The 14846-nt window shown below is 43.0% G+C and overlaps 1 protein-coding gene across 6 annotated transcripts in view; it reads right to left on the bottom strand.

The window, feature by feature from the left end:
• The window catches only part of ZNF407 (zinc finger protein 407), a 454006-nt gene that overhangs the window by 142633 nt on the left and 296527 nt on the right, over window positions 1–14846 (bottom strand). For all 6 annotated transcript variants that reach the window (XM_007084736.3, XM_042962729.1, XM_042962731.1 and 3 more), the window contains exon 8: window positions 813–991. In XM_007084736.3, coding sequence (XP_007084798.2) covers window positions 813–991 — 179 coding nt within the window. The remainder of the gene's footprint in view (window positions 1–812; window positions 992–14846) is intronic.

The following is a 14846-nucleotide window of genomic DNA, read 5'->3' as shown; positions in this document are numbered from 1 at the left end:
GGGCTACATCTCAGAACTTACTCTAAATTTCCTTCGGGCAAGCACTTCCTCAAGCAGGTACTCATACTCTCGTCCATCACACTGCTGTTCCGCACAGTAAGGATTCAGCACTTAAGGGAGGCATTCTTGCTTGTCAAAACGCTGGGCTACACACAGGAACGGTCCTGCTTACCCCAGCAGCTGCTGCCATGCCCCTGACCCCCGCAGAGGGGGCTACCCGACTTCCAATCCGAGGAGGCTACAGCACTCAGCAGCCACCTCTGCCGCCACCAACACGGCCCTCACACCATGGACAAGGCCCTCCTAACTTCTGGGGAGTGAGCGACACCATGGTACCCCGTGCCAAGTCGCTCAACTCACCGTCCTCGGTCACATCCCTCTCCAGGTACTCCTCACAAGACGGCGGTACACAGGGACAGGGCGTAACATTTCAATTCGCAAACATGCTTTGAAAAAAGTTAAAAATGTTACCCATCGGTCGGAACATGAAGTTCAAACGACTACCGCTGCAAACAAACGTTTCACTGCCTGTCGGCTATTTGTGGTTGTAACGTTACCCTCTGGGGCAGGGGCGGGGTGGTGGTTACTCTGTCACATCTGCTCCTGGTGACACAGAACGCAAAAGACCCGTTTCCCTGGTCGAGTGGGAGGAGCCTGGAAGGCGCCGTTCGTCGTAGTCTCGAAGCAGCCGCGGTCACACACTCCACCACATTCCAGTAAATGACGGGAAGGGACCGACAGCCTTCTGTTTTCATAAGCGGAATGAGACCCTCCTAGAAGCGCCAACTACCTTAAGGCCCCGAGCCCCTTACCGGCATGCAGGTAAGCCAGGTCCGGGTTTTCGATGTCCGGGTGCTGCTCTTTCAAGTGGTTCCGGAACTCCACGGGCACGTTCGTCCCGTAGTCACACTTGGGGCAGTTGTACATCTTGACCCCCTCGTGTTTGCCGGTGTGTAGAATGTGTTTGCGGATATTTTCGGCACAGTTGGACCTAGCAAACAAGAAAGGAAAGGAAACCGAGTTAAGGTCGAGCACCACAAACACGGACAGCGGCCAGAGCACGCATGTAGGCCTTACCAGGCACTAGTCCAAGTGCTGGACTCAGACGCGAATCTGGACTCGTGCAATTCATTAATCCCACGGGGCTGGCAGCTTTTGGGACCTTGGTGCCGATTTTTAAGTTGGCCTTTTACCTTAATTCTATGCACAACTGGAAGCACAAACTCTCAGGTTCTACGATTTTCATCTCAAATTATTCTGGTGCCACTTGAGGGCACTGAAGGAGCTTCCTTCACCCTGAGAGCACACCTTTGAGGAGGGAGGAAAGGTACAAAGGGAAGCACTCTTGCCTCCACTGAATTTAGAGCATTAAAGAAACAAAGAAGCTTTGGCTTTCACGTCCTACCAAGTGAGCCGCTTCGAAGTCAGGCTCTAAAACAGTCTGGAGACAGAGAAGCATCGGTGTGGTGAGTGCCTGTGAGTTCTCCATGTTGATGTAGGTTTCTGAGCATCACGGACCATCGCTGAAAGATACAGCGAGGGCCTTGGATGCCATACGCCAAACAGCCCTGAAAACAGGGAGAGATTCCTCTCACGCTGTCTGCCGACAAACCCAGCAAGGTGAGGCCTGAAGTGCCTGGGTACCGGGGAGCTGGCCTCTGCTCCCTGAAGCAAACTCTTCCACTCGCTCCTTCATCCCTCTCCACGTCTTTGCATCAGAGACGGCACACCTAGACCCTTTCTGAACACACGCACGGCCGCTTGCTTTGTCAGAACAGTAACAAAATGAGCGCCACACAAGTTCAAGCAGGCCGGGGCGGGCCGCGCCTAACTCGAAAGGAAAAAGTATGAGGCTGGCCTCAGGTTTCCCGCAGAGCGAAATTAAGTGGCAGAAGAAAGTCGAGCGACAGGATCATCAGCTTTTCTTGAGGGTATTGCCGAAGGACAAAATCCTGCCGGACGCTGTGTGAAGCGAAGGTTCCGTGACCGGCAGGGCGGGAAAATGGTAGCTGGCAAACACGTGTCACGATGCGACGGTGAAGGCTGTGCACCGCCCTGACGCTTCCGAGTTACAGGTGCATCGTGGATGAGCCACGGCACCGCCACGTTCGCTTTCGGGAACGCACCCTAGGAAACACTGGTGAAGAATGCAAAGAGGGTTCTGACCTCCCAACTTTCCAGTAGCTGCGTTAGCACTCACAGGTAAAGGCAGCCGATGACGTTAGAAATGCAGAGACCCGGAAAATACACTATCTATTCACTCACGAGGAGGGGGGATGGAAGAGAACCATGAAAGCGAGGCACAGTCCATGCCAATGGCCTTAGGAAGAGCACTCCACAAACGGGACAGGGACATCGTTTCCTGGAGAGGGCAGATGAAGCGGAAATGCAAATACCGTCCTCGTGAATGAACAGTCCCCCTGCATTGTCACGACAGTCTTGTAACTGGATCCAACGTATTCCTCTGGAAGAGCTGGGCCGCCCCCCTCCCATCCCCTGGCAGAGTAAGTCATCAAATGCGCATGCCCAGCTGCGTGTGTCCAGAAAGACTGAATCGGAGAGATCCCTCTATAGCTAGACTCGAAACACCTCAAAATGTTCATGCAGCTATACAGCAATGCCCACTTCTGTTTTCCAAATATACTTTAATTGTATATTAATATTTACATTAAAAACCATTTATGGGGCACCATGGGGGCTCAGGTGGTTAAGTCTCTGACTCCTGATTTTGGCTCAGGTCATGATCTCATGGTTCATGGGACCAAGCCCTGCATCGGGCTCTGGGCTGATAGCCCGGAGCCTGCTTGGGATTCTCTCTCTCCCTCTCTCTCTGCCCCTCCCCTGCTCACACTCTGTCTCTTCCTCTCTCTCAAAAAATAAACAAACATATAAGAGATATTTACAATAACAGCAAACACCTTTAAAAATAAGAAAAACTGGAACAACAGATATTTTTCAGTTATTTTCAGCTTTGCCTTCGGCAAGGGCTCTGCCAAGCTTTATGTTAAGTTTCTCTTAAAATCAGACTAAATGTAAGTTTGTGAAAATATGCACATACAGCTAACCTCTTTCTTGCCACTACTGAATCACCAAACTTGCTGCTTATATAAATCCCCAGAGCTAATTAATAATCACAGTATTCGGTAAAGAATGAATAAATACCGAACGTGCTCCCTGTGCTCTCACTGACCTGCTCCTTTGAGGGTATCACAGGTCCCCTGGAGGCAGAGACAGTGAGAGATTCTCCTAGAGATTTTTTACTAGAGAAGGTAGGGGCCATCAGGAGATGGGCTGACTATCAAAGGTCACAGCAGCTAGAAAGTGGTTAAGACCTCCTTCCTTATATATTTACATATCAAAGATACTAGACAGGTTCTAAGAAAAGGGTGGGGTTGTGGAGTCTCTTAATCCTGTAAATGTCCTTGGGCTAAGAGCTCTACATCCTGGGGACACAAGTAACACAGGAAAACATCTGAAGGTGGATGAAACACATGTCCACTTTTATCATTAAAAGGAAAAGGACCATTTTTTGGATTCCCTGATGAGCTGAGTGAACTGTTCCAAATTACTCCCTTAATTCTACAGACCTCCCCTTTGTTTTCCATGGCACCGCAGACACCCCCTCAATTCACCAATGTTTACTCACACCAGGGAGTGAGAACAAAAAGCTCCCACTGTACTTAGTTAGTACTGTTATTTGAACTTCCCACTCTTTGGTGCCACCTACATTACTTCCTTATGGAAAAAGCTAGGCATTAAGAATCATCTGAGACAATCCTGATCAAGTGAGGAAATGAGAATGACCAAAACCCACCAACTTCGACACACAATGCATACTTAGGTACAAGAGAGTTTAAAGCAATGAACCGTCATCTTCAGTGAAGGTCTTAGATGACATGGAAAACAGAGTATTTTGTTTTTAGGAAGGGTGTATCTTGGGCAAAAATAAACTAACACCTCTTAGGACCTAAAGAGCGTGCGAAAGGTAACAATCAGGAGACTAATGATGAACAAGCATAGGAGGGGAGGGGAGAATTTTAAAAGGTGAAAGCCTTTCTATTTAAAAATAGACAAAACAAGAAGTCGTGTGGAGCTTGATACCGTATAATGTATTAAGGACTATTTCGTGCACATGTATTTACAGATACACATATCTTTATTTATACTATATATACCATTCATATGTTTTATGCATAATACATCTATATATGTATTTTTATAATTTTATGCTTTATACAATCAGGTAAGACACATTAAATACATGATCACAAGAAAATAAAATAGGAAATGTCTGTCTGTAAGAGATACAATTTTATGCATTTCATGGATGACAGGGTATTTATACGCAATCAAAATCTGTTCTTCTGCATTTAATGTTATGCAATATTAAACTTTTTAAAATACTGGGACAGGGGAGCCTGGGTGGCTCAGTCAGCTGAGTGCCTGACTCTTGACTTTGGCTCAGGTCATGATGTCACAGTTGGTGGGATCAAACCCCACATGGGGCTCTGCACTGACACTGTGGAGTCTACTTGGGATCCAATCTCTCCCTCTCTCTCAGAATAAACACTAAACAAATAAAATAAAATATTGGGACAAAAACGAGCCTTTCCCATCTGCAAAATCAAACTACTCCGATCAAAGCCTAAGAAGTAAAAGCTATGACATATTATGTCAATACCATTTAAAGCAGAAAACCTGCAGTAAGGACAAACTTTGATCCCTGCACTTGAGAGCACGACATAACATACTGTTGCGTGAGTAATACTCTGCGTTCATACTACGAACATGGGGTAATGTCGCAAAATTTGGTGAACAATAGAGACCAGACACCTTCTGCTAAGTGATTCTGAATGTTACTCAGCCTGAAAATGATCATCCTTCCCCAAAACAGAATTTACGAGTAGTAATTAGAATGGTAAAATGAAGTGGGGCCAATCAAAGATGGGACGTAGGGGAGAAGGAAGGACGTTCTAAGATATTATTTCTAATAGTGTCATATGTAAATCGCCAGGCATTCCAGCAGTTAAGGCCACTGGGCATACAATAATCAGAAGTGAGTGACTGAATAATGTCTTCACTTTGACACCCCTGATAAACAGCTTATTTTTGTCCCTTGTTCATAGATTGGAGGACTTAATATTATTAAGATGGCAATACTCCCCAAACTGCTGTACAGATTTAATGTACTCCCTGTCAAAAGCTCAGCTGGATTTTTTACAGAAATCGAAATGCGATCCTAAAGTTCACACAGAAATGCACAGGGCCTAGAAGAGTCAATACAGTCTCAAAAAAGAACTAAGTTGGAAGACTCACACTTTGCCAGCTCAAAAGTCACAGTAGTCAAGACAGGCTGGTACAAGAGAAAGGACAGATAAAGGGACTCAGCCCAGTTCCACCAGTACGGGGATTCAGGACGCGTGCAGGAAGTGCTGGGACCACCACCGGCAGGCACCGTGTTAGTGGGAAAGTTATAAGGAAATTTAGACCTAGATTTTGGAATATGACATGATGAAAATCTTGCAGCTTACTATACATCCGTGAAGACATTAAAGTATGATGTGTTATGTAAAATACAAGCTGGGCAACAGCAAAACGACCAAAATGGGAACGCATTTTAAGGCTTCTTAAATTACCTTACAAAGGAAATATTTTATTCAGTTCGAAGGCAATGCTTTTCAAAATAATAAGCAGAACATCAAAAGCACTTCTAGATCTCTGCAAAATTATTTCTTAGTACGACTTACTAACTCACTACCTATTAACCCCCCCAAAAAACACATTAAGTTAAATTTATGTTACATTTAACCTAAGGAAAAGGAAGCTTGAAAAAAATTCTACAGAATTTTTTCCTCTTTTGATGTATGTTATTTTGGTTATTAAAATGAAAAGCACCAGTGAGGCTGTGGAACAAACATCCATTGCAAACAAAAAGTCTAACAATGGGTATATACAATAAAAGTCTGCCTCCTACCACGGCCCCACTCTGCCTTGATAACTCCTTCTCCCCCAGGGAGATACAGTTTATAATTTGTGAGCCATCTTTTGGGAGAATTAAAAACGACTTTTTCAAGCCACAGATATACTCTCTATCCTCCTGGTATATAAACTTGCTGCCCTAACATAAGTCCGCGTCTTGCTTACCTCACCTAGCAACACAGCTTGGGGTCTTTCCACACCAGCATGAGAGAGCCCCCCACCCCCCGCCCGATGCTACCTTCCACCCTCCCTACGACTCGCTCCCTTTCTTCTCTGCCTTCTTTTTCTCTTCTAATGGCCATGCAGTATTCCACATTATGAACACAGCATACTCTGTTTCAGTGATGCTCTACGGACGGGCATTTAGGTTGTTTCCAATCACTTGCTCGTATCAACAAGGTGGCAATGAATCATCTCGTAAGACACTTTCGATTTCTCAGGATGCCAAGAGAATCTCAGGATGCCCAGTGGAAGTGTTTCAAGCATCAGTGGGCATATGGTTTCATAATTTTGACAAATTCTGCCAAACTGCCCTCCAGAGAAGTTGTAGCAATTTACACTTCTACCAGCAACGTTTGAGAGATCCTGTTTCTGCACATTCTTGCCAATGAAGTGTGTTTCCAAACGTTCAAGGTTTGCCAATTTGGTAGGAGAAAAAAACCGCAGCTCACTGGAGTTTCATTTTTTTTAGGTTTTACTTTACATTTCTCTTATAATGAATGAGGTTAAGCACCTTCAAATATTGAAATGCCATGCGTATTCTTTTTCATGCAATGTTTTCATATTTTGATCTGCCTTTTTTTTTTAGTGTTATTAGTCATTTTCTTATACATTAAGGAGATTGACTGCCTACAACAGAAGCTGCAAGTAGTTTTTCCTTAGTTTCCCTTTTCTTCTTTTGACTTTGCTTATGGAAAAGCAGAAGGTTTTAAACTGTGTTCTCTGACTTCCTCATTTGGAAGTTATAAAAGAAGTGTCCCAAATTTGTTCTAGGACCTGTATAGTTGCATGACCTTACATTAAGTACCAGATCCGTTTCGAAACCAATCTAGAGCGTGGTGCACAGGGTAGATCCAGACTGCTCGCTGGACCTGCCAGTACCATTCATGAAGAGTACATCTTTCCCCCACTGACCTGAAATGCCATCTTGCTAATACCTTTATTTGTTCCAAGCAAATTCTGGACTTTCGATTATGGTGAGCTGGCCAGTCTGTGCACGTGCCAACCTTTTCACTAAGCCAGGCTGCAGCAGGCTCACATCCGGTACAGCTCGCTCATCCTTTTGCCTCCTAGATCACAGCTTGCCAGCCAGGCTATCATGGAGGCAGTCATGAGGCTGTGGTCTTCAGCAGGTGTAGCAAACACCTTGAGTTAATATAGAACCGGAGAGACCTGGGCCAGTAATAAATTAATAGCCTTGACGCAGTTGAGTATTTCCTATGTATTTACTAATATGTACTGATAATATGATCTTTCTGATAAAGAAGCCGAAACAGAGAGAGTGGCCCGGATGCCGTGTGCGGAAGTGTGTGGAGAGTGCCTGCACACGGAGATCCTAAATAAATCTGGGTTTTCTGTTTCCCCAGGGAAGCTACACAACCGCCTCAAGACTCCCAAATTCTCTTGTGTGAAATTGATGATGGTCCTAATCTTTTGGTAACAATCTGGCATGTTACATATGTGAACTGATATAAAAAATTCTGGAAGTTCTACTTGAAGAAACATGTCAGCTTTGCTTAACACCTTGATTCCCAAACTTCCTGACCATGGAGAACTCTTTTTGTTTGATGGGAATAATATATGTATCTCATAAGGCTGTCAGGAGAATTAAAGTAAATCACATTAAACGTGTTCAGAAAACACAGTAGGTACTCAATTCTTTTTTTATTACTGCTGCTAGCCTTTCTATTAAACGCAAGACACTGCAACTATCAGGGTCATTATTAGCAATTTTCTTACTGTATATGAAAAGTAATTTCAATTCATCTGAATAAAAGCAGAGTCTCAAAATAGTTATATAGTGTATATATGTGTACACACTGAGAAGTGAAATTTCTTCTTCCACCTGCTTTGGAATATAGTCTTTCAACTCCTATCCTTGAAAATAATTACTCTGTAGTTAAGTTTTATGTATTGGAACAAGTGCATCAATACTGTGCACTATAGTACTTATTTAAAAGTTCAGTGGAGGGGCGCCTGGGTGGCTCCGTCGGTTGAGCGTCCGACTTCAGCTCAGGTCACGATCTCGCGGTCCGCGGGTTCGAGCCCCGTGTTGGGCTCTGGGCTGATGGCTCAGAGCCTGGAGCCTGCTTCCGATTCTGTGTCTCCCTCTCTCTCTGCCCCTCCCCCGTTCATGCTCTGTCTCTCTCTGTCTCAAAAATAAATAAACGTTAAAAAAAATAAATAAAAGTAAAAAAATAAAATTTCAGTGGAAAGAGTTTCTACTATATCTTTATAAGAGTAGTTTAAAATGACTAAGGAAAAATCCAAAGAAAGTATTTATGTAAATCAAACTTAAGAAGTTAATCATGTATTTTTTTAACCAGTAGTATTTAATTATAAACTTACTGGGCAAAAAACCAGTCTGAGCAAAACAAGATGATCTCTGGGGGAGAGGACAGAAAGCTACCGAGCCACTGCAGCTTGGAGGAATGTGCTCCAGTGCACAAGCTCAGGGACCGCTTCACAGTGCCCGTGACACGGCCCAAGGTACACGGTCCCTCACTGCTTATGTTCTCACGGAAGGGCCCGTAAGGAAAGAGCGTGATAATTTTAGACTGCAGAACATTTGTGCTGCTTAAATTTAAAATTGGTGAGAAGTTATAAGAATAAAGATTTTCATATTCCTTTGCCTAAAATGAAACATTTTATCGATGATGTTCAGCAAATGAATGTCATTTGGAGTGTTAAACCAAATACATCACCAGAATAGGAGGCACAAAGATCCATGTATATAAGGGATAAAGATGTCATTTTGGATCAATAAGGAAATGATGGGTTTTTTATAATAAATGGTGTTGAGTCAACTGCCTTCTGTATGGGGAAAAACAAATTACATTTCTATGGCCTTAACTGTGTAAAAATAAATGCCATTTGGATTTTAAGATTAACATAAGCAAACTAAATTATAAAAGTGCTAGAAGAAAATACCAGAAAATATTTTTATAATCTTGGTTGGAAAGAGCATTCCTAAATTTTAAAACCCAAATGCTACAAAAAGATGCAGCAAAATACTCTTCATAAAAGTTAAAACTGCTACATGGCATAATACATTATAAAGTTAAAAAACAAGTCAAAGAAATGGAGAGAATATATGCAACATATATAAAAACAAATGCTTAATACTACAAAATGAGTAACTATGATTAATAAGAAATAAAGATAAATATCTCAAAAACTGAATGAAGAGCAACAAAACTAAAAGGCAACCAACAGAACAGGAAAAGATATTTGCAAATGACATATCAGACAAAGGACTAGTATCCAAAATCTATAAAGAACTCACCAAACTCCACACCTGAGAAACAAATAATCCAGTGAAGAAATGGGCAGAAAACATGAATAGACACTTCTCTAAAGACATCCAGATGGCCAACAGGCACATGAAAAGATGCTCAACGTTGCTCCTCATCAGGGAAATACAAATCAAAACCACACTCAGATACCACACCTCACGCCAGTCAGAATGGCTAAAATTAACAAATCAGGAGACTGTAGATGCTGGTGAGGTTGTGCAGAAACGGGAACCCTCTGGCACTGCTAGTGGGAGTGCAAACTGGTGCAGCCGCTCTGGAAAGCAGTGTGGAGGTTCCTCAGAAAATTAAAAATAGATCCACCATATAACCCAGCAAGAGCACTGCTAGAATTGACCTAAGGGATACAGGAGGGCTGATGCATAGGGGCACTCGTACCCCAATGTTTATAGCAGCACTTTCAACAATAGCCAAATTATGGGAATAGCCTAAATGTCCAACAACTGACGAATGGATAAAGAAACTGTGGTTTATATACACCATGGAATACTACGTGGCAATGAGAAAGAATGAAATATGGCCTTTTGTAGCAACATGGATGGAACTGGAGAGAGTTACGCTAAGTGGAATAAGTCATATAGAGAAAGACAGATACCATATGTTTTCACTCTTATGTGGATCCTGAGAAACTTAACAGAAGACCATGGAGGAGGGGAAGGGGAAAAAAAAAAAAGTTAGAGAGGGAGACAGCCAAACCATAAGAGACTCTTAAAAACTGAGAATAAACTGAGGGTAGATGGGGGGTGGGAGGGAGGGGAGGGTGGGTGATGGGCACTGATGAGGACACCTGTTGGGATGAGCACTGGGTGTTGTAGGGAAACCAATTTGAAAATAAATTTCATATTTAAAAAAAAAAGAAATCCATAATGGGGGATCTATAAAAGGTTATGTAAGCATTAAAACATAATCAATGATTCTAGTAGCTAAGGAAATAGAAATTAAAGCCTAACGTAACAGAAGGAAAAATTTAAGAAGACTGGCAACATTAGTTGTTGGTAAGGGAGACGAATATCACTGGTGACCGTGTCGGCAAAGGCTTTTGGAAGACACTTGAGGATTGCCTAAAAAATTAAGATACACACACACACACACACACACACACACACACACACTCTTGGATTTAGGAATTCAATTTCTAGAAATTAGCCCCAAAGAGAATTGTTAAGCCATTATTTATAACACCTAAACACTAGGAAAAATTTAAAGTGGATATCTGTTAGCAGAGGAACGGATCATTACTTGACGGTGATCCACACCATGGGATTCAACACGGCTGACAGGTAAGTTAACTTGTGAGCGTGCTGCCCTGTAGGTTCTGTAGGAACCGGTACCCCCACAGAGCTTCATGGTAGCCAACTTCACCCTGGTAGAGCACTGGGCAGATACAGCCTGACTGCAGTGAAAGAGAGGGTCTTCCCCAACCATTGCTTCGTGGTGTCAGAACAAGGCAAGAGGCCTGGACTGCCCGAGCACAGCCCTGAACACGCACCCGTGAAGAATGGTACTCGCCCAGTGGTGCAGCGGAGAAGCTCCACAGTCAAAGGGCCAGGACTCTCCCAGCCCAATGTCCAACACCATGAACTCCAAGTGTTGCCGCAGGGTACAGGAGGCCTGGATGTGGGCAGGGACCATGGCCACACACTGCACTGTGACTTTTTCCCGGCGAGTGTTGTTGAAAAAGGCCCAGTGCGTATGCTGTTCATCATTCATCCTTATTTGTTGGACAAAAGCCATCAAGTAAAATGAGGCAGACCTTATGTCCCACCATGGAAAATTTTCCAAGACATAGTATTAAGTCAAAACAAAAATAAGGCAAGTCCCAGAAAAATCACATACATGGCTCCTTCCAGCTTTTTAAAATTCTATATACATAGTCATATAGATATATAAATGCATGAAATGGGTAGAAGAAGGATGGCCAGCAAACTATTCATGGTAATTATCTTTACGGAAAAGTTTCCAAGTCAGGAAACTTGTATGTTTGCTTAGCGTATTTTTGGATTACTTGGATGATTCACGAGAGTATCTTCTAAGTTTTATTCATGTAAAGCATATATGATCAGAGCATGTATCTTAAAAACAAGTGGATTGTGCAGTATTGTATCAAATGTAAATGTTATAAACAATAAGCAGTATCGCGGACATAAGCTGAGAATGGACATGGAAATCTCTAAATGCAAAGTTTCTCCTATTTACATAGGACATTTCAAACTGATGAATCATGTAAAGATTTAAGTAGGGTAAGTCAAGTTATAAGGGTAATCACTTGGATTACCAAACAGAATATTATCATAAGAACAGGGAAGTAGGAGGGGTAGAGTGGAAAACAGGGTAATTGAGCTAACTTTTGGATATGGTAAAACAGCCAGATGCTGTGCATAAACAAAGAAAGAGAGGAATCAGCAAAGTACGTAGGTTATCTCCAGCAGGACCAAAATATGAACGCTTACACGTAGTTATCTCAGGGAAACGGGGTGCAGTAGGAAGACGCTGACTTTTCAAGTGACAGGGTTGAAACAGTAAAAATAACGTAAAATGGTAAGTTTTATGGGTATTTAAGTAAAATACATATTTAAAAATAATGGCATGTTTAATTACTTACAAAATTATCCAAAGCCTCTTTGTTGTTGGTTTTTGATAAGATAAAAAGAGTTTATAGATATCACAAGTAATCACGAAATACAATGCCCTGAATTTTTCCTACAAATTTTAATTGGATAGTTTCTGAATCACCTCGCTTTAAATTCTACAAACTTTTTCATTTTTCCCATTAACTAACTGGTGGTTTCTATGGATAATTCGTACCAGATCACCTATATTCATGACTTTCCGCTGTTCATAAATCCCAATTCTTCGAAATCAATTGCTATGGCCACAAGAATTCATGTACGTTTTCCCTATTTCTCAGTTATAATTATGTTAGCATTTGCTATGTGATATCAGGCGATGTGCATCATCTGACGCTACAACAGAGCCACGTGTTCTAAGAAAAATGAATTTGGGGGCACCTGGGTGGCTCAGTCAGTTAAGCACCAACTTTGGCTCAGGTCATGATCTTGTTCATCAGTTCGAGCCCCATGCCGGGCTCTGTACTGACAGCTCAGAGCCTGGAGCCTGCTTTGGATTCTGTGTCTCCCTGTCTCTCTGCACCTCTCCCCTGCTTGTGTGCGCATGCTCTCTCTCTCTGTCTCAAAAATAAAATAAACATTAACAAAAATTAAAAAGAATCTGTAGGTTAGCACAGAAATGGATGAAAGCTGATGCATTACTGACCATCTCGCACTACTCCTGAGCAGATAGACATGTGCGGGTTCCAGGTTATAACCCTGCCCAGTATTCACAACCACGTTCCGAGCAAAGCTAGGACACTAACACGTGCTCGTGGGGAAAGGTGCCCAACGTCAGCCACAGTAGCAGCCTACGTGTGACCCGCAGGGGGCCTCTGTACGTATGTCTGCACAGTGGGGGCTGGTCTAGAAGCCATGGGAACAAGGCCAGCCTTCCAGACCCGCCCCCTGGAAGGCACTTTCAGAACAGAAGTCACGGATGCCCAATTACTGCTTTAGTTCATATGGAACGTGTACAGTTACAAGAAAAATCTGTTTTTTACCTGTATTGACTTATTATTTTCAAAATGAATGTATTCAACATATATTTAATTTTGTGCCTACCTCACACAAAAAAAGAAACATAAAGATGAAACATTTTGTTTCCGCCCTCAAAGACAATACAATTTGACAGAGGAATCACGTATATCAATAGCCATAACTCAAGGCTGTGCTTCGTGATATGAAACTTAACTCCGAACAGCGTTTGAAATCTCACCTGTCCACTGCTGCACCCTCCCCCCTCCTTCAGTGGCATCTTTAATTGATAACGGCCTAAAATCACCTCGCTTTCCACACTACTCAAAATGATCTACTGATTTCACCTGATTGCATGCACACTTCTGTAAGGACACAGCACCACCTGTGCCACCAGGCCCGTCACGCAAAGACTTTCGTCTCCCACTAACACTGCTATTTGTGTTCCCAAGAGCAGGCACAACCTCCACCCACTCTTCAATGTGCATGGTCCCACGGTCATGTCCAATTACATCACTTCTCCGTTCAATCTGCTCAAGGTATCTACGACCAGGAAGGGGAAGAGTTGGCTTTAAACCTAACAACCTCCTTCCCGCCTTCCACTCTACTGGAGAACAATGCAAATCCCAAGGAAGAAAATGGTAGGAAGCGACACTGAACTCTGTTAGAATCACAAATTATTTGTTAGCATTTAACACCTCAAGAATAGTCCCCTCACATGCCCTGTTAAGTGAGAAGGAGACAGACCTAAACGTGAGGCCAGACTTGTTCTGTCCTCCGTGTCATATGGAGGGGGGAGGGCCCGCCAGTAAGGGCAAGCCCTGAGGAACCTTGATTTCTCCTTGACTCTTCTTCAGATCAAAGAGAAAGAATACGTTTCATTAACTGTTTCAATCCTTAATATTACCTGCTGTGTTGCCGGGTAGGAAAGGAGGGAACTTCTACAGCAGGTGCTCTGTGAGACTACAATGTGCTGTTCATTAGGAGTCTAACAGGGGCGGACACGGGGAACGCCGTAGAGCGTGTTCCTCAAACTTATTTGGCCACAAAAACACATTTTCCTGGCTGAGCTAACAATACGGCTTGAAGATCGTGATTTGCGAAAATCAAAACGTCAAATTAGCCCTACAAATGGTTCCACCTCCTTCCACTAATCTTCTGCCTGGCTGGCGGACGTTCTCTGCAGCGTGGTCCTGCGGCTCTGCTTGTACTGGACCTTCGAAAAACACAGCCCCCACCCCTCTCTTCATCTCTCGGCATTTATTTCCTCACAGGAGCGTTTTACTCTTTCCTTTTGTTCACCAGCTAAGCTTGGCCAAGTGAAATGCTGTAAAACCAGGAAAGGCATGTGGATGAGAAGCCTTCTGAGAGAAAGGATGTGTACTAAGGAAGAACAGGAAAGTGGGGCCTGGCCATCTTTCTAGGTCCACGCAATCACCGGACTCGTACTATGAGACAGGCCAAGGTGGCAAAACAGAGTACAGAGACACGTTCACAAAGGGGCCCGAAATACTGGCACTTGAAATAAGTCACCTGTTAAAAAAAAAAAAAAAAGGCTACTTTACAAATCACGTTATACACACAAACATACATACAATTTACTGGAAAGTTTATAGTTGAAAGCTTTTTCAAATTTAAGATGATATAAGTAAAATTTCACTGAACCAAAAATACTCCACACTACTTCTGATACTCTAGGCCAGAGCTTGGTTTTGCTTGGCACAATCTAATAATGTTAAAGAGAAGAATA

This window comes from Panthera tigris, chromosome D3, assembly GCF_018350195.1.
Source record: "Panthera tigris isolate Pti1 chromosome D3, P.tigris_Pti1_mat1.1, whole genome shotgun sequence".
In the NCBI taxonomy this organism is placed as follows: Eukaryota; Metazoa; Chordata; class Mammalia; order Carnivora; family Felidae; genus Panthera; species Panthera tigris.
This window is presented reverse-complemented; position numbering and strand designations above follow the sequence as displayed.